Here is a 23,978-nt window from a genome sequence, read left to right on the forward strand (position 1 = left end):
TCATGCATGCATGCCGATTCTCAGCGTACAAAGCGTTGCGTCGTCACAACTTTTTCCCCCCCTCAAGAAGCAACGTATGGTGTGCTCCTCTGGGCGGTGTTTGCATTGTTGCTCTCTCATGCGGGGTCCTCGATCTTTGTGCTAGTTAAACTCAGGCAGAATATCCGATCCTCAGTACAGCAGCTTTACGTACTTGCACTAATTAACTCAATGCCTTTGATCATCACTGTTTTTGGCACTAGTTGCATCATGAAAAGTTCTGGCTAATTCTGAATGCATTCCAACAAAGTTAGCAGAATGATATTGTAAAGCATTAAATAGAGGAGTTCATTATTTTGGTATGATGCTGACGCCTGTCGTTCCATTGCGCGCAAGCCAGCCCTCACAGTCAACATCAATTCTGCTTGGGCGTTCATGCACACCATCTCTCTCTCTCTCTCTCTCTCTCTCTCTCTCTCTCTCTCACACACACACACACACACACACACACACACCCGCACACACACACGCGCGCGCGCGCGCACACACACACACACACACTATCTTCCTTTCTATAAGACGGACACAATTGCAAGTTACCATCAGTTTTCAAAAAAGAAAAAAAATGCAAATTAGTGGTGATTTTTTTCATGGACAGGTGCTCCAGAATGCAAGACAACCTCACCTACAGGTGATGCAAGTGCAAGCTACCGAGATGAAAAGTTTACCGAAATATGCTTGTCAGTTGTCATCCAAAGGCCCCCTTGCCTTTTTGTTGCATAAGGCAGCTCAAAGGGACAATAATGTAGCACTACGCACAAAAGGAATTTATGTCTTGCTGGTCAATGTTTTTTTAAAAAAAAACACGTTGAAGCAGGATCACTGAAGATACATCTTTTGTCCCCTAAGATAAATCAGTGCCAAACAGTATGAAGGTATAAAAATGCTCCAAAAAGAAAAACAGTACTACAACTACTGCTCATCTCCGGGCGTTAGTTCACCGGCGCCTCAAGGGGAAGGCACATCGCTCGCCACCTGAGGCGTTTCCTGGATGACAGTGCAACACATTAACATGGTGCTTAAGCGTTTCCTGAAGAATTGCCCCAGCAATGGAAAGCTAAGAAGCAAATTAACTTGTACACTTTTCTGAATATGCACGCAGGTGAAGAAAACGTGCAGGAGGGTGAATTTTGGGCTAGCTAATTGACCATGTTCCGAAGCAGCAGCACGCGCTCCGCAATGCTGGGGAATAGGTCTCGGAGATTCAGAATCTTCTCGACTGAGCTTGGGCCCGCGCCATGACCAGCAGCGGAGTTTCAGGCCGGGGAATAGGCCGCTTGGTCGGTGACGGACGCAGGGTACAGGCTGTCCAATTGGACATGTTTTTACAAATTTTTTTTTTTACAAAATGGAGGCATGACCACGAGACTCTGCAAAGGAGCACACCGTAGTAGCTTGTCCTTATAAATTTGAAATAGTTGCGCAACAGTGCTCGAAAATTGGGCTGGAAAAGAATAAAGAGAACCCAACTCAAGTAACCAAGAACTGACCGATATCATCGAGCAACAAATCATTTCCCTCCTCATGCCACCACCGACCCTTCACCTGTATCTATGTGTAATCTCAAAAAAAAAACAATATCTATGTGTACCCAAGTTGATTGTCTATATAATGTACTGGGGGAAAATAACATCACAAGCAGTACATGCAGACCAGACTAAACTTTAGTTTTGAAGCATCCATCGACTCCAAATACATGTGCCTAACTGAAATACAACACGGCACAGGCCCCAAGTGTTCTCTGGCAAGTGACCTAATTATTAGGTGTTCCAGGTTCAGATCAAAGTGAAAAGACGGAAGGCTCAACCTAGAGGGCACACTACAGATGCATGAGGAAGACATCTTGAAGCAATATAGCCTGCTCCATAGTCTCCCCTGTCCTCCACACTTTGAAGTCCTTGTCAAAGAAGCCCCTCCAACGGAACAGATAAGTCAGTGCAAATGGCCCTCTTATGTTTCCTTGAGGATCTAAATAATTCCACAGAGGTGTGTGGGGTGACACCACATTCATGGCTTCAGACACTGCTGCTTCATGCTGCTCCAAGTGAAGATCCGCATTCATGGCTCCGGAAGCATGTAAGGGTACAAGTGAAGCTGACTCGGTTTGGTCCATAGGAAGATGTGCACCATTCGTAGCCCTCAGAGCATGTGACGTGTTGCCTTCTGTCCTATGTTCAGCTATGTGAAGATCCTCATATTCGTCACTGTCCAGGTTGATAGCTTCTTCAACATTTGCCCCACCTTTATTCTTGCGCCTGGAGTGTTTAGTTTCATCTCTGTCAGTGTCCATGGTTCCACTAGAGCTTCCGTCTGCATTGAATTCACAAATAAAGTTATCATGTGGTTGGAGAAAAGGACAAAACTAGTAGAAAATTAATGACAACATTCATAATAACATGCCATAGATAGTGCATTCGCTTCACGAAACTGTTAATGTAGAACTACTTTTGTAGGGGGATCTGATCAACACCAATATCTTGAAGCAATATTAGAAAGGAGATAAAAAATGGGAGAGCCCCAGTCCCTGGCACATTAGATGATTACAAAATGGCACACAAATCATAATACCTATATTTAAAAAAAAATATTGTGATACACAAAGATGTGGATCCTTTGACAAAGCCCATAACACAAACAAATGCTATAAAGAGCTCAAATATATCTAGTTAACTCCACAAGAACTAGACCCACACTAAATTGTGGCATGTTTGGAAAAGTATGACAGCAACCATGTTGAGTTATGCCCACCTCTAAGCTATTATAGACTATTCTAAATAATCCTAGAACTCTTTTTGCACCAAGAAAATGTCCCAAGTGCTAACATGAACTTCAGTAGAAACAAAAAAAATATTCTCCATACCAGATACATTGGTTTATTACAATCATACTGATTAAGAACAACTTTTTCAACAGTACTATAGCACTGAGTTATATGAAACTACAACAAGAACGGATGAATTTTATTTATGTACCAATGTTAAGTCAACAGGACTAATCAATCAATTTACTATCAGTAAGGTTTCCAGAAAATAGTACCCCCCCTACTATCCATTCAAATATACTTTCTTTTATAAAGAAAGAAATATCCATGTGGTAGTTCAAAAGGGATTATTCAGGAGCTTAAGTATTCAGTGTAAAACATTTAAGAACTTAATTATGTCCATGCTACATAAAATTCCTTCCTGTTCCTGAATTTTATGAGAATTTTTGGTGTGAACTATGAATGTAAGGCAGACAAATGAAAAGGTAGAATAGTTTAACTAAACATAAGCATAGATAACTAAAATGGAACATCCGGTGATTCTTCAATCAGAATGCTTGACAAACCAATTACTTGATCTTGTGCATCTAGAGGCAGGTAGCATAAGTGTGTCTAGCATTAAATTCATAGTATACAATCCATTGTTACATATAGTTCAGAAAAAGGAAAATTTGGCTATATACAATCAAAAGTTCACGAGTTTATACTTCTACTGCCTTGAAATGCCAATTTACTTATATGGCATTCACAATGGCCTCCGATTGGTAATTTGCTGCTCTGCCTAATTTTGTACTTGCTGCTATTTATATGAACCAAAATGCCCATGGCTTAATCCTTACAGATCTCATTCAATCCCCTTCCCTACTAAACATTGTAGCTACTTCCTACTTTAAGTAACTTGTATGAAGCCGGCAACATCTTGGTGGATACAATCAAGGTTGAGAGATGTGGTTGGTACCAACAACATCACAACCTAAACATTATCATCATCAATGATGTCTGGTTGAGAGATGTGGTTGGTGCCATTTTGTGCTCTTCTACTTTGTACCCCTTCTGTCTGTAATGCCATAAAATGTCAAATACACTCTACTTGCATCTGACGAGGGCTTTAATTCAAAAATTATATTACCCATAGGCAACCAAAGAAGACTGAGCAAAATCATAACTCATGTGTGTTTTATGGGGCTTGCTAAACCTAGCAGGAGCTTTGTTGTTCATTATAAAAAAGATTTAGTTTAGTGTAACAGCTGTAGTGTTTTAAAGGTGACAATGCGACCCAAGGCGAGCTGGGTACGCCTGGACGCCTAGGCGACAAGGCGGCTGTTGCCCAAGGAGCTGGGTTCGCCTAGGCGACGCCTTTAGAATTATGAATGGCTGGGGCTCGAGATCTTTGTTACCTGATGATCCTAGTGCTAGGGGAGATTAGCGGCTTACTTAGGGCGAGGTCATTCCGTTGTTGTGAAACTAAAAGGCACACATGTAAGTTTAGAACTTTGGGGGGTGTTGGCTTATGTTCTTGTGTATGCTTGTAAGGATTTTCCTACCCTTTCCTTCTTCCGCAAAATAATGATAAGCGCTCATGCATGCTCGAGACGAAAAGAAATGAGACTTAGCCCATAGGCTCGATAGTTTGAGAATATTTAAGCATGTAGTTCCCTTAAAAGTACATTAGGATATCAGCAACGGCGTTTTGAGCACCTAAAGTGTGATTCTCTTCTTTTTAGGTTGGGCACCATAGTTGTTAGAAGGCCCACTACTATCTTAATGGAGTCTAATTCAATGAAAAGATCTAGAGGGGATAAATTCTAGGTGTCAATATTGTATCTTACATCAAAAATGAAGAGGTGCCAACAAATCTGGGGGTGAGAGGGAAAGGTAAAATGCTAAGTAGGGGCAACTATGGTTAGTATTGGCGTCATTCCATGGTAAATCTATGTTACTAAACATCTGATAGTGTACTTGATATGATAGGTAGAACTAGAGCATTAGGGCAAGATAAACCAATTCAACTCCCTCGAAGGCTCTAAACTATATGGGGTTTATACTCTTCCTTGCCTTAACCTAATAAAAGGTCTCTTTTATAGAGATGACTAACTTGACCCCTGTGCAAATATCCCAACCGACTCATCTAACTTATCTCTATCCTAATAAACCAACTAATCCAATCTAGGGTATTCTTCATTTGCTATGTTAAACCACATGCCTATCATTTGCACTACATTAGACTAATGTATCCATACCTAGAGCCAGACGCATTACAATAACATAAGACCACCTCTTCAAGACAGCTTATCCTCGAGCTGTGGTGATGCACATAGCCAAAGGTGAGTTTAAGGATGGCAGCGGGTTCGGGTCGGGTAGGATATCCATGGATTTCGGGTCCGTGGTTTTCGGTTTCGGGGCTTGATTTTCGCCCACGAATTTTCGGGTTCGGATACCCGAAATGCAGCGGGTTTGGGGCAGATCTTTAATTTAACCCACGGATCTCCAACGGGGATCCGAAAGATTCCTGCTAGTTGGCTTGGTACATGGGAATGGGACAGGCTCGTTTGTTTGCCAGGGAGAGCAGGCGGGCAGGCAGCATGTGCAGGCGCTGGTTTGACTGGAGTGGAATGGGTGCACGCTGTTCTCGCGTGGGGGCCACTCTAGGCCGTCCGTTCGCTGCCATTTGGAGTGCGTGGCGTTTGGCCGTTGGTCACCGTGCATGGCTTCCGCGTGTGTGGTTCGTTGGGCCCACTTATCGGCATGTTTGATGCTGAGAGGGACTGAGGGAGTGCGCTCGTGGGCGTGACGCCGTTTGCTACTGGTGGGTGCCGTTGGAGGTTGGGTGCCTGGGCCTGCGCGTCACCTACTGGAGTGGTGCTTGTGACCGTTTGCGAGGTTAGGTGAGTGGTACTTGCATGAACTATTACACTATCTTTGTTGGTTTGTGAAAAAATATTCCGGGTTTCGAATTATCCGTCGGGTTTCAGTTTCGGGGATGAATTCTCACCCGAATCAGTGTTCGGGGCGGGTTCGGGTTTCCAGTTCAGGTTTCGATTTTGGGTGCCCAGACACTCCACCTGATCCAATCCCGCGCCGTTGCCAATCCTTCAGTGAGTTGATGAATATATTTGATATCTTATAGTAAATATTGAAGAATGCTGCCAGAGGTCGATGTTGACGAAGGTTGGTGAAGAAGGCGGTGCATATAGCCTTGTCAAGCATTATAGTAGGCGCAAGTCCAGCTTGAGTTTGCATGGCACATGGCCTAGCAAGAAGTGGCAAAAGGCAGCATGGCCATAAAGGGTGATGAAATCCAACCACCATCTCCAGTTATGGTAGGATAAGGGTGTCCATGGACTGCAGGCATGCGAAGTCAATTGGAGGGGCCTCTTAATACGAGCAACGACATCTAGAAGTCTAACGACAAGTCCAACACTCCGCGGCTATGGGAAACTGGGCCCATTGGCTATGCAGCCGAGGGAGGTGAGGCTCTGCATGATGGTGTGGTTGGGGTTGGGCAATGCAGCCATAACTGCTTGATGCATATGGGTTCACATCTTGCAATGATGATTTGGCGGCAGCTCTGCTGACGACTAGATTTGCACGACCAGGACCATTGGTGGTTGGGGTCAAGCATGTCAAGGCTGCACATGCAACCGATACTGTCTCCATCGTTAAGGATGGTGCCAATGCAACAACTGGTGTAGCTGTTTGGGACTTTGTTGATGCTGCTCTAGCTGTTGATGGCATTGTTGATGACGTTTTTTATGAAGGTGCTTGAGATGTGACGACTGCTGTGTCAGAAGATGCAGGCGGTAGCAAGGGTGCCCCTGCTAGGCATTTCAGTGCCATCGAGGTTTCCATTTGAGTTGCTGGCGAGGCCGTGGTGTAGAGTAGAAAAATATTGACAAAATGCCGCATTAACATGTGTTCAAGATATGAGGTTGCATAAAGTCTTTAAACACACTAGTTAGAACTGTAGCATACATCTTGAATTATAAACTTTAAAAAGGAAATCAAACAAAAAATGATTACAACCAGTCAACCACCAACATTTTTTAACTGAAATCTAAAAATTACCATCACAACAGCTTACCATTTATTGGGAAAGGAGTCAGGGTTAACCGGATAAAGGCCAATTGCCCTCTAATTACCTGGCGCTCTGATCAAACTGATTCAACGGGCAAAAGCCCTATAATATAGTATTTCGTACTTGATAAAATAAGACTTGGCTATGTCTATATAAGGAGTGCCAGACTAGATAAACTAGAAAATGTGACTGAAACAGACTATAGCTAGGGATACTAATATGCATATCTCAACCAACCATAGGCTCAACTGAAGCTGATTTGGTCGTTGATCCCGACGCATTCAACTTCTTATTTCTACGCCTCTTATATGTAATCCTAAACATTTTGCCGCTCCTCTCATAAGGATTAGATATTTTGTCCCTAACAATTGAAGACGAACCTTTGGTTGGTTTCTCCTTATGGACTCTTACAGATTCAACTCCATCCCCCGTTGCACCTAGAGACACAAACACCAAATCAAGGTCTTGAATCGCAATTGAACAAGGGTTGTAACATAGTAAAAATCACATGATCGATTTAATTCACCTTTCATTGGTTGCACTTGAAGACCATTTGAAGAACTAGCTCCTTCTATTACTCCAGGAGAAAAGGGTAGTAATAAGGTGTTTATATTACCTAGAGATCAGAAAAAATCTTGTAATAAAGTTCAGAATAGCTAGTCATAATCATTTAGGGAAAACAATTAGAGGTTAGAATCGTGAGTTACTAGATGTTGGTGGAACTTTAAGGGGCAAACCATATCAAAAGAAAAGGTTTTAGCAACATCTGGAGAAAAGCAAACCATAATATGAAACATAATATGAAACTATGAGGAAACATTGAGTATGGAGAGTGCAATCCATGATGCACATTAGAGATGTCTTAAAAATCATAACACATAAATTGATCTTATATGCATTATATTGATTTGTAAAGAATAGATTCTTGAAGGAAACATATTTATACTGATCGATAGTATGACCATTTCTAAAATGTTTTTAGCAAATTTCATACATTTTCTCCACAAAAAATAAATACAAACCTTCGATCAATTTCTCCTCATGGACTCTTAAACATTTGAAACTTTTGAGTACGTTCTCTACAGCACCAGGAGATAGAATTACACCATTAATTAGATGTAACAAAAAAATGAGGTCTAAAATAGCAACTAAACAAAATAAATTAGTAAAAATCATGTCATAGTTTCAGCTCACCTTTAGGTGGCTCCTCTTGATGATCATGTACAAAATTAGCTACTTCTTTTACTCCCAGAGACAAGGGTGATAAGAAGGTGTTTGTATTTTGTAGATCCTCTGCTGCACCTGCAGATGCATACCCACCATTAGTTAGATGTAATATGGAAGTAAGGTCTGGAATAGGAATTATGCAAGCTGGAAATATAGTGATGAAGAAGAGCATTTAATGAATAAAACATATATGGCATAATATAGTACAATTCACATGGTAGCTTCAACTCACCTTTTGATGGCTCCTCTTGAAAATCAGTCAAAGAATTAGCTACTTTCTGTTTTGCTCCTAGGGACAAGGGACGTAAGGAGGTATTTGTATTACCTAGAAATCAAACAAACTTTTCATCAGTTGACTTAATAGTTAACCATTTATGGGAAACAAAATAGAGATATAAACGGAGCATTTTTAAATGCTAGTTAAATTTTAAAGAGGCAAAACATGCCCAAAGAAAAAGTTTTAACCCCACATCAGTACAATAAAAATACATAAATTATTATTTTTTTGATACTTTTTATATTTTGAACAGCACAATGAAAATACTGTAAATATTTTTTTTACTTGGCTTCTAAAGTATGTGCCTCATATCCAATAAGAAAAGAATGTACAATGTGAATTAGGTATAACTTTGCCAAATAAGCTCACCTGAATAGTACATTACAGGTACTGTTAAATGGAATATTTCCAACAATGGCATTACATTTAATATTTATCAAGCTTTTTCATAATTTTAAAAAGCTAAAGAAACTGTAATAAAGGAATTCCATTGCTACTTCACCATGAAAGTGATGCACTGACAAAGTAAAATAACTCCATTTCACCTAAACTAATCGAGTCTGGCATTCCCTTGTGAGATGTTTGATCAAGTAGTAACAACTTAGGTATTATGAATGTAAAACATATAGATAGAAACAGTTTTTTAAGAAGAAAAATTTCATGAATTTAATTTGCACCTCTATTCTCTTGAGAAGAGTTGTTTGCTGCAACTTCATGTTCAGTTTCATTTCCGTCTTGTTCTGTCTCTGCAGTAATTTCCGGAACCTCTTCAAGGCGGCGCATCCTTTCAGCTTCTGTGCGTAGCAGCTCCTGCTGGTGCATTAGTTCCTCAAATGTAACAGAAATATCAGTCAAGGAAGAAACCTTGAGGAAGTTTCTTAAGTAGTCGAAGAAAATGTACTACAGGAAAGCAAAATGACATCCTAGGATTAAAATATAAGTTTATTAATCTATGACCACGACAATCAATCTGCAAAGGATATTCCTGTCTCCACCCTTTTATATTTGCTCTATCAATCGCTCTGTCCAGTCTCACAAGTTCTTTGTCAATCCACTGAAAAATGAAATTTGGTCAATTGGAGTGGATACATGAACATACAAACATATGGAAAGCAAGGGTAGATTGCTAAAATCGTAAGAATAAAGAAGTTCTGAAACCTCACAATTTTACTTTCAGACTTCAAATGCTACCTAATAGTGCAAAAAAAAATGTTAATATATTTTGTAAGTACTGATGGAGAGAATAATGGCTTGTATTCCTCCAAACCCTAGAAGGGTGGGATATATAGATCCTGTACATGGGCCTCTATACATGGGCTCACATATACACCAACACCCCCCCGCAGTCTGAACTACCGGCGCAGCGGTGTTCAAAACTGGACAACAAGAAAGCCAACACCCCCGCAGTCTGAACTACCGGCGCAGCAGTGTTCAAGACTAGACAAGAAGAGAGTACAAATAGAGTACAAAGGGCAAATACCCCCCCCCCCCGCCACAACTAGCCACCGGCTACGTTGAGGCTGCAGCGAAACTCCGAGAAGGTCGAGGAGGGCAATCCCTTGGTGAAGATGTCAGCAAACTGTGAGATAGTCGGGACATGGAGTACCTGAACATCGCCGATGGCGACACTGTCGCGCACAAAGTGTAGATCGATCTCCACATGCTTCGTCCGCTGATGCTGGACGGGGTTGGTGGAGAGATACACGGTGCTAACGTTGTCGCAGTAGACGAGCGTGCTCTTGGCAAGCGGACTGTGGAGCTCCGCCAAGAGCTGTCGGAGCCAGGACGCCTCCGCCACGCCGTTAGCGACAGCCCGGTACTCCGCCTCAGCACTGGAACGGGAGACAACCGGCTGCCGCTTGGACGACCAGGAGACCAGGTTGCCGCCCAGGAAGACGGCGTAGCCGGAAGTGGATCGACGAGTGTCTGGGCAGCCAGCCCAGTCAGCGTCGGTGTAGACCACCAGCTCAGCAGAGGACGAGCGGTGAAGCACCAGGCCGAGGTCCATAGTGCCACGGACGTAGCGGAGGAGACACTTCAGCGCAGCAAGATGTGACTCTCGGGGATCATGCATATGGAGACAGACCTGCTGAAAAACGTAGGTGAGGTCCGGCCTAGTGAAGGTGAGGTACTGCAAAGCACCAGTCAAACTCCGGTAGTCAGTGGGATCAGCCACCAGATCACCCAGATCAACAGACAACTTCACCTGAGTGTCGACAGGAGTGGAGCAGCGCTTGCAATCCGTCATCCCAGTCCGCTCCAGAATATCGAGTGCGTACTGCCGCTGTGAAGGAGAAGACCAGACGGACGAGGCTCAACAGTGACGCCCAAGAAGTGGTGGAGCTGACCCAGATCCTTCATAGCAAACTCCTGCTATAGAAAGGAGATGACACTCTGAAGCAACTGCTGACTGGAGGCTGTGAGCACAATGTCATCGACATAGAGCAGCAGATATGCAGTCTCATCCCCACGGCGGTAGATGAAGAGAGACGTGTCAGACTTGGCCTCGGTGAACCCCAATGTCAGCAAGAACGTGGCGAACCGAGAGTACCAAGCCCGAGGAGCCTGCTTCAGACCATTGAGAGACTTGTTGAGTCGGTAGACCATATCCGGACGACTCGAGTCCACAAATCCCGCTGGCTGAGAGCAGTAGACAGTCTCTGACAGAGTGCCGTGAAGAAACACATTCTTCACGTCCAGCTGGTGCACAGGCCAAGAGCGCGAGAGCGCAAGCGAGAAGACCGTGCGCACAGTAGCAGGCTTCACCACTGGGCTGAAGGTCTCATCATAGTCCACACCAGGTCGCTGAGTGAACCCCCGGAGAACCCAGCGAGCCTTGTAGCGCTCCAGTGTGCCATCAGCCCGATGCTTATGCGTCCAGATCCACTTGCCAGTCACCACATGACAACCAGACGGACACGGCACAAGGTCCCATGTCTGTTTGGCAAGAAGAGCCGTGTACTCCTCTTCCATCGCGCGACGCCAGTGAGGATCCGCCAAGGCGTCGCGGACAGAGGAGGGTACCGGAGAGACCCACGGCTCTCCCTCGGTGGCGGAGAGAGTCGCGGCCTGAGACGCCATCCGCCGAGTCACCATGGGATGGATATGCCGAGGATCCCGGTGGATGACTGCCGGGTGGTACACCTCCGGCTCGGCTCGAGAGGGAGCCGAAGTTGGCGGCGGCGGCGACGGCTCCTGTGTAGGCGTCGCAGGAGCCTCCAGAGCAAGAGGCGGCGCCGGTGTCGGCGCCGAACGACGCCGGTACACCTACACCGGCTGAGCGTACCGCTGCGGCGCCGGTACACCTGCACCGGCTGAGCGTACCGCGCAGGTGCAGGGGAGGGCACCGGGGCCGCGCGTGGCGCAACGGGAGACACCGAATCCGCGCGCGGCACGACCGGAGGTCCGGGGGCCGCGCATGGCGCGACCGCGGGTACCGGGGCCGCGCTCGGCGCAACAGGGATCACCGGAAGCGGTGCCGGTACGCTGGGAAAACTTGCAGAGAAAGGACAAACAGGTAACGGTGGCTGAACCACTAGGTCAGTTGAAAACAGAGACTCCAGCTCGGGGTCAGGAGAAGGAGTGGAGAAGGTGGAGTAGGAGAAATCCGACTCGTCGAAGACGACGTGTCGGGAGATCAGGACGTGGCGAGAGGTGAGGTCAAAGCATCGGTACCCCTTGTGGTCAGGGGAGTAACCGAGAAACACACAACGAGTCGAGCGGGGCGTCAGCTTGTGAGAAGCGGTGGCGGAGGTGTTAGGGTAACACGCACACCCGAAGACCCGACGGTGGTCGTAGCGAAGAGGGGTACCGAAGAGAGCGTGGTGTGGAGTGGGAGCAGGAGAAGCAGTGGACGGAAGATGGTTGAGCAGGTAGGTAGCGGTGTGGAGGCTCTCAGCCCAGAAGCGCGGGGGCAGAGAGGCCTGGATCAGAAGGGTGCACACGACGTCGTTCGTCGTGCGAATCATCCGCTCAGCCTTACCGTTCTGAGGAGAGGTATACGGACAAGACATACGCAGCTGAACACCCCAAGAGAGGAAGAAGGAACGGGATGTGGAGTTATCGAACTCCCGCCCGTTGTCACACTGGACGGCCTTAACGGTGAGGCCGAACTGAGTGGACACCCAGGCAAAGAAATGGAGGAGAGTGGGTAAGGTCTCAGACTTGGCGCGCAAAGGGAAATTCCAAGAGTAATGAGAAAATTCATCAACAATGACTAGATAATATTTATAGCCAGACATGCTGAGTACAGGAGATGTCCACAGGTCATAGTGAATAAGATCAAAAGCATGCGCAGCATGCGAAGAAGAATAAGAAAATGGAAGTCTAACATGACGACCTAACTGGCACGCATGACAGAGGTGCTCAGCATGAGCCCTAGTACATGGAACATCGGTACTGCGACTGAGCTGAGCCAAAACGTCGCGGCCGGGGTGACCAAGCCGGCGGTGTCAGGTGGTGGAAGAAGGCGTCACGGCAAAAGCAGTAGACGAAGAAGTCGAAGATGGAGCAGCGGAAGCAGGAAGCCGAAGAGTGTAAAGGGGCCATGGGCTGTCACATCTGAGGAGCGGACGCCGGAAAGCCGAATCCTTCACAGTAAGACCAGAAGAGTCAAATTCGATAGAACAGGAGTTGTCAGCAATAAACTGGCGTATGAAAAAAAGGTTGTGAACCATTTGAGGAGCAATAAGAACATTGGGAAGACGAGGAGCAGAACCCACGGCGGTGACAGAAAGGCAAGACCCATCACCAACCATGATAGAAGAAGGACAAGAGGGGTGTGGGGGTCGGACAGAAGAGAGGATACCGGCATCAGGAGTGGTGTGGAACGAGGCACCCGAGTCGGCGATCCACTCGGTGCTGACCGGCGGCGTCAGTCCCATGTTGCTGAAGGACTGCGCCAGAGCGGCCTGGTCCCACCCCCCAGGCCAGGTCGGCTGCTGGCTGGGCTGAGCGGGCGGGGTCTAGTCCGGCGCGGAGAGGGCAGCAGCACCGGTGAACATGGCCGCCGGCTGGAGCTGAGGACGAGGCCCCCCTCCCGGACCCTGGAACGGCCACATCGAGATGCGCCCTGACCATGGGTTGCTGAAGGATGGTCAGGGCGTACCTCCAGGGGTAGGGGCAGGAGTGGGAGTCGGAGCCGGAGCCGGTGCGCCCCAACGGCCCCCACCGGTACCGGTACCCCCAGAAGCAGGGCCACCAGTGCCACCACCACCACCACGCCCTCCCCCCCCCCCCCGACGTCCACGGCCCCCCCACCTCCGGTCTGCCCGGCGGGAGCAGCACCAAGGAGAGAGGTGGCAGGGGTGGCGGAGGAAGCCGGTGTAGCAATGACGAGCGCGGTGGAGGTGGACGAGGGCGATCCGGGCGCGAGACCACTGGTGATCTCGTCGAGGGCGAGGTCGTCCCGGACCTGCAGGAAGGAGGAGAAGGGCCTCTGACGGGCGATCCAGCTCTTCAGGTGGTCATAGGTGCTGATCAGGCCCCGCAGGACATTGAGCATCAAGACCTGATCGGACACCGGATCCTCGAGGTCGTGAAGAGCATCGGCCATGCCATTCATACGCCGGCAGTACTCACCAATGAAGAGGTCCCCCTGCACGAAGATGCGGAAGGTGGCGTCGAGCTGGAGGGCGCGGTACTCAGCGTTGCCGAGAAATTGCCCCTCGAGAGCCACCCAGGCCTGCCGCGCGGTGCCGTCGTGTGTCCTGACGAGATCCTGAAGATCTAGGAAGATGGTCCCGAAGATCTAGGACATGGCGACGCTGTCGAGGCGCAGCCACGCCACGTCCTATGCCTCGATCGGCGTGTCGAGGAGAATGTGGTCGTCGAAGGCATAGCGGCAGAGGGCGAGCAGGACCTGGTCCTGCCAGCATCCGTAGGAGGAGGACGTCGGGTCGAGGAGGACGGTGACCAGGGCCCTGATGTTCTGTACGCCGGCGGCCTGGAGGTGGAGCTGGGCGACCATGTGGTCGGGTCGTACCGGGCTCCAGATCCAGCGGGTGGGGCCTGGCGGGAGGAAGAGACGCCAGGCTCGGGGTCGACGGGCAGCTGGCCGGAGGAGACGCGGAGGAAGTGCTCCGCCTCGGCGACCCGGAGAGCGGAGGCGTCCGCCGTAGCGCGCTCGCGCTCCCAGGCGAGGGCAGCCACGCGGACCAGCTCCTAGGCCGCCGAAGCCTCCGACTTGGCGGCGAGGAGGGCCGCGGCGTCGGCCTGCTGCCCGCGGAGAGCGGCGGCGGTGAGCGGCGCATCCTCGGGCGCCATCCCGAGACCGGTCCACGCAGGATCGGCGGCGGCAGCGGATCGCTTGCCCGCCGCGACAGCAGCGCGGTGGGCCGCTGCGGCGGCGGCGGCCGCTGCGGCTGGATCGGCGCCCACGGCCTGCAGCGCGGCCTGCAAGGCAGCAGGATTGGCGCCCGCGGCCTGCAGTGCGGCCTGCAGGGCAGCCAAATCGGCGCCTGCGGCAACAGGATCGGCGACGTCGGCGGCCAGGGGCCGCATGGGCGGCTGCACGCGCGTCTGGCCCTGTACGGGCGGCTCCAGAACGGGCGGCAGGGGCGGGTTGGGCTGCTGCAGGGGCTGCAGCGGCGCCTGCAGGGGCGGCGGCGGCGCCTGCAGCTTAGCCCCGACGGCCCGCACGCCCCCTGCGCCCGCGGCCACGGCGCCCGCGACGGCGGCGGCGGCGGCGGCGGCGGCGGCGGTATCCTGCAGGGGCGCGGGCTCAAGGGCAGTAAGAGCAACAGCCGGGCCGGAGAAGGCCATGTGGCGGCGCCCGGGCGCCAGCCGGCGGCGCCAGCAAAGGAAGCGGCAGCCAGCCAGGTGCTCGGCGCAGGAGCAGCGCCGGCAGCAGAGGAAGAGGGGAGGGGAGGGAAGGAGGAGGAGGGGGGAGGCGCCGGCGGCCGGCGGCTGGGAGGTGAGGGAGAGAGGAAAACCCTAACCCTAGGCTAATGATATCTTGATGGAGAGAATAATGGTTTGTATTCCTCCAAACCCTAGAAGGGTGGGATATATATCCTATACATGAGCCTCTAGATGGGCCTCTATACATAGGCTCACATATACACCAACAAGTACCATGCCCACTAGGACCTATATAGAACTTCCAAAATTATGTTTGCCTGCTACAGAACAATGTTAGAGTGAATGGAAGCGGATAGATAATGAAGTTTCAAAAAACGAAGAGCACTAATAAATTATGTGTACAAGTTTCAAAGCAAACTAAGGTTGATGTGGACACTCCTAAAATAAGCCAGGAATATTTTCACATTGGTGTTCTATGTCCTCCTGTAGGAGTTACAAAGTCACTACTTTCAATTGATCTGGATAACCAATTACTAATTAAGCTTTTCTCATTTATCAATATGCATGTATCAAACCAGTGGTATCTATTGATTTCTGAGTGCACTTACATGATTTACTATGTCTTTATGTACAGTTGCCACCTTCTTCTCCAGTGCAGCCTGTCAAAAATGCTAGAATTGAAGAAAGATCCAGAATATCTCCATTAGAGCAAGGGTTCAACGTATATACAAGGGATATGGGCCACATGACCATATGGGCCAAATATATAGCTATATCTATACTACTACATACATATATATATATACTTAACACCCCCCACCCCCCCCCCCCCCACCCCCCACAAACTAAAGGTGGATGAGAAGAGATCAAATCTGACACATTGAGTTTGGATAAATGGAAATGATGCTGATCTTGAGTCTAGGCCTTGGTGAAGAAATCAGCCACTTGAACCTCAGAAGGAACATATTGAAGATCAATTGTTGATTGCTGACAATGAGATCTTGTAAAAGATGCATCAACACCAATATGTTTAGTTAACTCATGCTTCACTGGATTATTGGCAATTTGAATAGCACTAGTACTGTCACAATGAAGAGGAGTAGGATCTGAGCAAAGAACTCCAAAATCAGCCAACAGCCAACGAAGCCAAACAATTTCTGCAGTGGTTGTAGCAAGAGCTCTAAGTTCTGCTTCTGCACTTGACCGTGAAACTGCAGTTTGTTTCTTGGATTTCCAGGCAATGGGAGAAGTACCAAGAAAAATGCAATAGCCCGTAATAGAACGACGATCAGTAGTATCACTTGCCCAGGTAGCATCAGAATAAGCATGCAGCTTGGGCTGACTGGTTCTAGCATAATACAAGCGTTTTGATGATGTCCCTCTGAGATACCGCAAGACCCGAAGCAAGTGTGCATAATGGACAGAGGTGGGTGCACTTACAAACTGGCTAAGAATATGAATTGCATGTGCAATATCAGGTCGAGTGGCAGTAAGGTAGACAAGACTACCTACAAGATGACGATATCGAGAGGGATCCTGAAGAGGAACACCATCATTGGGTCGCAATTTAAGATGTAACTCCATGGGAGTTGCTGCTGTCCGAGTGTTAGTAAGACCAGAACGAAGTAGTAGATCCTGAATATAATTTTGCTGAGAGAGATAATAACCATCAGGCGTGGAAGTTATCTCAATGCCCAAAAAATAACTCAAAGGTCCCAAATCAGACATCATGAATTGCTCACGAAGACGATTTTTAACAAAGGCAATATAGTCATGATCATCTCCAGTAATGAGCATATCATCCACATAAAGAAGCAGCAGTGTGCGACCACGAGCAGATATGTGAACGAATAAAGCAGGATCATGATCACTCGGAATGAAACCAGCTGCTGTAATAACTGAGCTAAAACGCTCAAACCAGGCTCTTGGTGCTTGTTTGAGACCATAAAGAGAACGACGAAGGTGACAAACATATCCAGGAGGAACTTTCACACCTGGAGGTGGCTGCATATAGACCTCTTCATGTAAATCACCATGAAGAAAAGCATTTTTGACATCCATTTGAGATATGGTCCATGAGCGAATGGAAGCCACAACAATAAGAGCTCGAATAGTGGTCATATGAGCAACTGGAGCAAAAGTTTCCTCATAGTCACGCCCATAAGACTGCTGAAAACCGCGAGCTACTAGGCGAGCTTTGTATCTTTCAATAGAACCATCCGCCTTAGTTTTAATTTTGTACACCCATTTGCACGTTATAGGGACAGCATGTGCAGGTAAGGGAACCACTTCCCAGGTACCAGTACGCTGTAAAGCTGCAAGTTCCTCAGCCATAGCATCCTCCCAAACTGGAATACCAACTGCCTCCTGATAGGTAGATGGCTCACAAATAGCACCACAAAAACCAAACCGGTCAGGAGCAGAAATAGTAGAACGGTCTCTAAGATTATAACGAGGAGATGAAGAGGATGTAGCATCATTGGAAGTAGCATCTTCTGTGGTACTGGCAGGAATAGCTGGTGAAGTAGGTGGTATACGAGTACGTCGACTATAGTGAAGAGGAAAAGGAGTAATAGATGGAGTTGGTGGAGGTGCAAATGGAGAAGGATTAGAAGAATTTAGGTGTGCAGATGGGGGAGAAGTATCAGCAGAGTCTGGAGGTGTATGAACAGGCACGATAGGCTCCGTGGATGGAACAGATGATGGCACAGGTGGTGGCACATGTGGTTCTATGGAGATAGGTGGCAAAGAAAGAAACGAGAGAGATTCAAGGGATGATGTTGATGGAGGAGTGGACGAGTAAAAATAGGGACGAGTCTCATCAAAGGTAACATCTCGAGAAAAACGGATACGACGAGCAGAAGGATCATAGCAACGATAACCCTTATGCTCAAGACTGTAGCCAAGAAAAACGCACTCAACCGATTGTGCGGTCAGCTTAGTGCACTCATGAGGAGAAAGAAGAACATAACATGTGCATCCAAACACTCGAAGATGATCATAACTAGGAGGGGATCCATGCAAGACCTCTCCAGGACACTTGCCCTGAAGACGAGATGAAGGCTGTAGATTTATGAGATAAACAGCAGCGGATACAGCCTCAGCCCAGAAATGAACAGGTACAAAAGATGCAATCAATAGAGTACGGGCAGTTTCAATTATCTGACGATGTTTGCGCTCGGCAACACCATTTTGTGCATGAGCACCCAAACATGATAATTGAGCAAGAGTGCCTTCAGATGAAAGAAATTGACAGAAGGCAATGGATAAATATTCCCCCCCCCCAGAATCAGAACGAAAAATGCGAATAGAAGACGAGAATTGGGTGTGAATCATACGAACAAAGGACTGATATATAGATAACAGTTGAGAACGATGCTTCATAAAGTAAATCCAGGTATACCGAGAGTAATCATCAACAAAGATAACATAGTATTTGTGACCACTTTTTGAAGTAAAAGGAGCAGGACCCCAGACATCAGAATGAACAAGATCAAAAGAATTATTAGGTCTAGAGGTACTAGTAGGATATGGCAATTGTATTTGTTTGCCCAGCTTACAACTAGTACAATGAAAAGAAGAGTCCATAGGCACATCACCAAGAACACCCTGCTTAATTAAGGTGGATAGACGCGAACCACATAAATGGCCTAAGCGATGATGCCACTGACGAAAGGGAACTGCAGCTGAAGCAAAAGATGAAGATAATGATGAAGATGTGGATAACGACGGTGGCAAATGTAGATGATCAAGGATGTAGAGGCCAGAGGAATTCTTATGGCGATGGCCAGTACCAAGAAGAGCTCCTGTGTGACGATCTTGAACAAAACAAGAGGTATCATTGAAACCAACAAAACAATTCATGTCGGTAAGCTGACCGACAGACATAAGATTCATAGAAAGTTGGGGTACAATGGAAACATTTGAAACGGTAAATTGGGAAGTAGCAAGATTGCCATGATGGGTAACTGTGCAGGTACTACCGTCAGCAGTTTGAATATGTTGACAATTAGTAACAGGTTGACATAAAACCAACTGAGATTTATCAGAAGTCATATGAAACGATGCTCCTGAGTCCAAGACCCAAGGTGGAGAAACACCTGAAGCAGAAGCTGACAGAGGAGAGCCACTGGACATGTAGGTACTGATAATTGGTGAAGACGGGGGTGCTGTGGAAATAGGGTTAGGAGGCATAACTGAAAAGGAAGCAATACGAGGAGCAACAACATTGCAGTGTTGAGATACAGCTCGCTTGGCCCCGAATTCTCTCAAAAGATGGGGATATTTCTTAAAACAACGCTGGACAGGGTGATTTTGGCGACCATAGTGATAACATTGAGCCCTTTTCTGTTGATATCCCTCTTTGAAGAAACCCCACATTTCACCGAGAACCCAAATAACAGCAAAATAGGCAAATCGCAATATATAGGAGCAGCGGAAGATGACCTGCCGTGAGAGCAATAGGAGAGGCAGCCAGCACAAACAAGGACGAGGAAGGCCGCGCCGGCGGGATGGCAGCGACGACAAGCCGCGATGGCGGCACGAGGATGGATCCGCGACGGGCGGAGCTGAGGCGGCCGCGACGGCAGCCGGCAGACGGAGGAGGTGGGGACGGCCGGACGAGGACGAGCGGACAGCGGGCGACGACGGGCCGGCGCGAGGACGAGCCGGCGGAGACGGGCGCCGCGACGGGTGGTGCGAGGAGCCGGTGGGGACGGACGCCGCGACGGGCGGCAGACAGGGCCGCGACTGTCGCCGGCGAGAGGGCCGCGACGGCGGCCAATAGGGGCGGGAAGGGAGGGCTAGAGCAGGGCGAGCGTCGGCGACGGTGGGGAGGAGCCAACCTGCTCTGATTCCATGCTAGAATTGAGGAAAGATCCAGAATATCTCCATTAGAGCAAGGGTTCAACGTATATACAAGGGATATGGGCCACATGGGCCACATGACTATATGGGCCAAATATATAGCTATATCTATACTACTACATACATATACATATATACTTAACAAAAAAGAGGGAACTCAGTGGACTAAAATAGGAACCTAGCATGTGCACATTAGGACAAGTACATTGGTGCCATCTTATAGGTGGTCTTTGGCACAACAAGCAACCCTGAGACAACTTAATAGACAAAGTAACATTTATGCAAAACTCAACATTTTCTACCCTTCTATTGAAAAGATGTATGGATATTCCGGCCAGCATAGGGACTATTAAATTTCATTTCTCTTAATATCCTGGTTTGTTCTTCCTCCAAACTCCTCAGTATTCGCACGGGTTTAAATGTACAAGAGAAGAGCAGCAAAAGAAATGGAAATGGCAATCTAATTACACATAGAGTACAAGGAGTATAAATCTTCCTGATGTATTTGTTTATCAAATATCATTTTACATTAGAATTGAAATATGCTAGAAGACCTGGTGATTGTTTTGAAAGTCATAGAGTAGCGTTAGTAATTGACCAAGTGAATTTGATAGCATGGACCCAATAAATGGATACATACATGCAACACATGCAGATAAAGAAAATACCCTCATTGCAGTAAATATGATAGCTAAAAGAAATATTGTTATTTCAACAACAACTCCACTCATCCAGTAAATCACATGGTAAAGAATTGAATTAAGGAGAACAAAGGTTTCAGAATGCGATCTTACAATGGTAGGCCTTTCTAGAAGTCCTTTCTTTACCAAAGAAACAAGATCATCACATTCCTCCTGTTAGTTACAGAGGGAAAAAAGCATACTTATTTCACCACATATTTACAAGTGAAGCAATATAGAGAATTGATGAACAAATGCCCTACAAACTTCTCTATTTAATAATTATATAACCTACTCTAAAACTGAGGTAGTACTAATTTGTTTCCATCAATAATAATTAACCCAGTGGATTATGAAAGAATACCTCTGCAAAGTCCTCATCTGAGAGCATTGAGACCCTGACATCATCCCACAAACCAGTAACACATAAGAGAATATTGGTACATGTGTCTTTCATCTTGTATTCTTCTGAAGATTTCTTAATTCCTGTAATGACATATTCCAGGAACATGTTAGAGAGATGTTTGCAAATATGAATCGTGCTTTTACTAATATAAACATTCCGTGCATGAACCAATTGAAGAAACTAGACCATCAGGGTAAGAAAGAATGCTTGCAATTAACCTTTTTTTACCTGTCACTAGCCCAAGCTGATATGGCTTTTTAGGCATTTCGTAGATGTGAGCCCTGGGGGCATTCTTCACTCTAACAAAACAGCCAACAACTTTCTGATCAAATGTGTCTGGATGATCCAAAAGATTAATAACTAAAGATCTTCTCAGATAAATAAGTTTTATGTTATTCTCATTAAGAGAGGCAAAACATCTCTTGTTTCTTTCTGAAACCCTCTCAACAATCTTCAACTCCAGACTATTCCGAGGTTTCTTTTTCATAATTCCACCATCATCATGTTCAGAACCATCAAAATGAGATTTCTTTTTAGTGATCGGAACATCATCGTCTTCAGAATCATACAAAGTTTCATCCTCTGAAACATCATTTGCAGCTAGATGAACTGCTAGCAACCTACGGATACTTTTGCAACTAACTTTTCTTCTCCCAAACAAAAGGAGCAACTTATCATCACACAGGAAAGACTTCTTATTATTCCTGAACAAATTCTTCTGTTTGATATAGGCCATGATAACTCCAATAATATCAGCTTCATCAAGAGGTTTTGATGTGTCCTTTCCAGAACTTGACAAGAATTGAATTAGCTCTTCAGAACCCCAACCAATATATGTTTTCTTGTTCGTCTTGCCCTTCTTTAGTGATGTGTTCGCTTTATTCTGTTTGCCCTTAGCGTCAAAAGCAATAGTTTTCTCAACGGAAGCATTTTCAGCAAACATATTTGTATCTGACGTGTTATCTTCATCTGGAAATTTCTCTGAATCTGTTATAATACGGTCAAGCTTTCTATTAAGAATAACATGAGCTTCTTCCAGGTAAACCAAATTTAAATGTTCTCTGTCCTTAACATCTTCCCAGTAGTCTTTAAACAAAATTTCGTCAATCTCTGCCTTGCTGAAATCACGCCGTACCTAGAGATAAACATGAAATTTGTCAGAGTGCACAAAGGGAAACTATATTGGAGCGGTAAAATTGAATTTTTTCTATGAATTCTAAAACCCTAGCATCCTTCCTAAAAAGACAGCACGGATTACCGGGGGGGGGGGGGGGGGCATACAGTGAAATTCTTTGCAGAATTGGCTAATGGAAACTCAATAGAGTAATGCAAAAAGAAAAAAATGGGTATATGCATACACTTACCCAATGAGGATCAGGATCAGTATTCTTCTCAATCAAGATAGCCTTGTTCAAACAGCTGGTGCAAAATCCTTTTTGCTGCATTCTCAACTCAACAAATCCAACTTTGCCAAGGCAGTCATGGCAAACCGATATAGGACAGCACAGACACTGAAAATGTGAGCTCCGTCTGCAGTTGAAACATATGTGCCAATCTGTACATATAAAAAATTAGGACCATTAGGGGTCGCGCAGTATAGAAGCTAATAATACGCAGTCTGTAAGTCATATTTCGATAAGTTGGAGCATTGCAGAGAAAAATTGAGGAAAGACTTTCCAGATCATGCAATTCAAGTGCAGAGCTGCTAATTATTTGTGACCACCATTTAATTATCGTCTAGCTTTATGTGATCATCAGACAAAAGTAGTTGGATAATCAATGGTTTTCTCAGGCATTGAAACATATTTGCCATGTTGCATGATGCTGGAACAGCTAGCTCCCAGGACAAATAAAACTTCACGATCCAAGCACCATCTCGTTGTTACACGAAGGAAAAAGGAAACCTTGAGAATCTATATATGCATTCATGACAGGAAAAGTAAAGAGGGCATCACAAGAGAGCGAGTGCTGACCACAAATGAGTTGCTCGCCGTGACTAGGAAGAGAGCCATGTTTGTCCTTCCAACAGTGCGGATGGTACGCCTTCGGGCAGTTCCTGGAAAGCATCACGAGGCAAAGTGAGGATCCGTTGGCGACGACTGGATCGAACGAAACTGATGCTGAGCCAAATTGACGAGATGTCACTCATTCCCAAGGCAGCAAAGATGTAGAAATAATCAAGATCCAAAACTGAAGGAGTTCATACACTTGCCATTCACCAAGGACGTACGGCATGTAAACCCGACCGAACAGGTCGCGTCGCACGCCCATCGCGTCACCCAACGGACGGCAGGAAATGAACCCGTGGCCTCTCTCCCGAGCCCCTCCCTCTCGTCTCGTATGGTTTCGACACCAAGCGCGCCGCCGCCGCCGCCGCCTCTCCCATCCTGGCGGTGGCGGGCAGCGCCGGCTCGGGCATGACCGGCCCGGCGCCACTTGCTCTCCCAACGAACGGGCCTGAAAACTGAGCGCTGACTAACCGCTGGCCCATTCAGTGACCAAAACTCTCGGCCCAGAACTACAGATACAGGTCCGTAAGGCCTTCACGCTTCACGCTTCTTCCTCCGCAAATGTTAAGTCACACGCGCAGGTTCGAGCGGGTCGGTCGCAGAAGCACGCGCGTGACCCTTCTTCTCCGTGAACTCAACTCACCGCCGGAGTTCGGGGCTTAGACAAGGGTGGTAGAGAGGTCCAGCGGTGGTGGCCGGCCGGTCGAGGGGGCGGCGCGGCAGCGGTCGGGAAGACAACCGGTGGGCTAGGCACCGGGCGGGGGAGCATGAGGAGCTGTCAAAGGCGGTTGTTCAGCGGCGCATCCGGACGGCGGCGGCGGGGGCGAGCTGCTCGTG

At 47.2% G+C, this 23,978-nt stretch overlaps 1 protein-coding gene across 6 annotated transcripts; it reads right to left on the reverse strand.

The window, feature by feature from the left end:
* Positions 1-1,052: 1,052 nt before the first annotated feature.
* Positions 1,053-23,599, reverse strand: LOC120696922 (zinc finger CCCH domain-containing protein 44-like). Of its 6 annotated transcripts, XM_039979981.1 has the most exons (16): positions 23,339-23,599; positions 23,106-23,188; positions 22,497-22,687; positions 21,361-22,267; positions 21,091-21,212; positions 20,841-20,900; positions 15,789-15,839; positions 9,363-9,433; positions 9,057-9,214; positions 8,335-8,427; positions 8,070-8,177; positions 7,898-7,954; positions 7,402-7,491; positions 7,256-7,312; positions 2,063-2,349; positions 1,053-1,425 (listed from the first exon to the last, which is right to left on the reverse strand). In XM_039979981.1, the coding sequence occupies exons 1-16, from the start codon at positions 23,401-23,403 to the stop codon at positions 1,381-1,383; spliced, it is 2,445 nt and encodes an 814-aa protein (XP_039835915.1). In that variant the 5' UTR covers positions 23,404-23,599; the 3' UTR covers positions 1,053-1,380. The 6 variants fall into 6 exon arrangements, with proteins under 6 accessions (XP_039835915.1, XP_039835912.1, XP_039835910.1 ...); XM_039979978.1 differs by lacking the exon at positions 1,053-1,425 and having other exon boundaries at positions 1,622-2,349; positions 8,335-8,391; XM_039979976.1 differs by lacking the exon at positions 1,053-1,425 and having other exon boundaries at positions 1,622-2,349.
* Positions 23,600-23,978: the final 379 nt, after the last annotated feature.

The sequence above is a fragment of the Panicum virgatum genome, chromosome 3K, assembly GCF_016808335.1.
Source record: "Panicum virgatum strain AP13 chromosome 3K, P.virgatum_v5, whole genome shotgun sequence".
In the NCBI taxonomy this organism is placed as follows: domain Eukaryota; kingdom Viridiplantae; phylum Streptophyta; class Magnoliopsida; order Poales; family Poaceae; genus Panicum; species Panicum virgatum.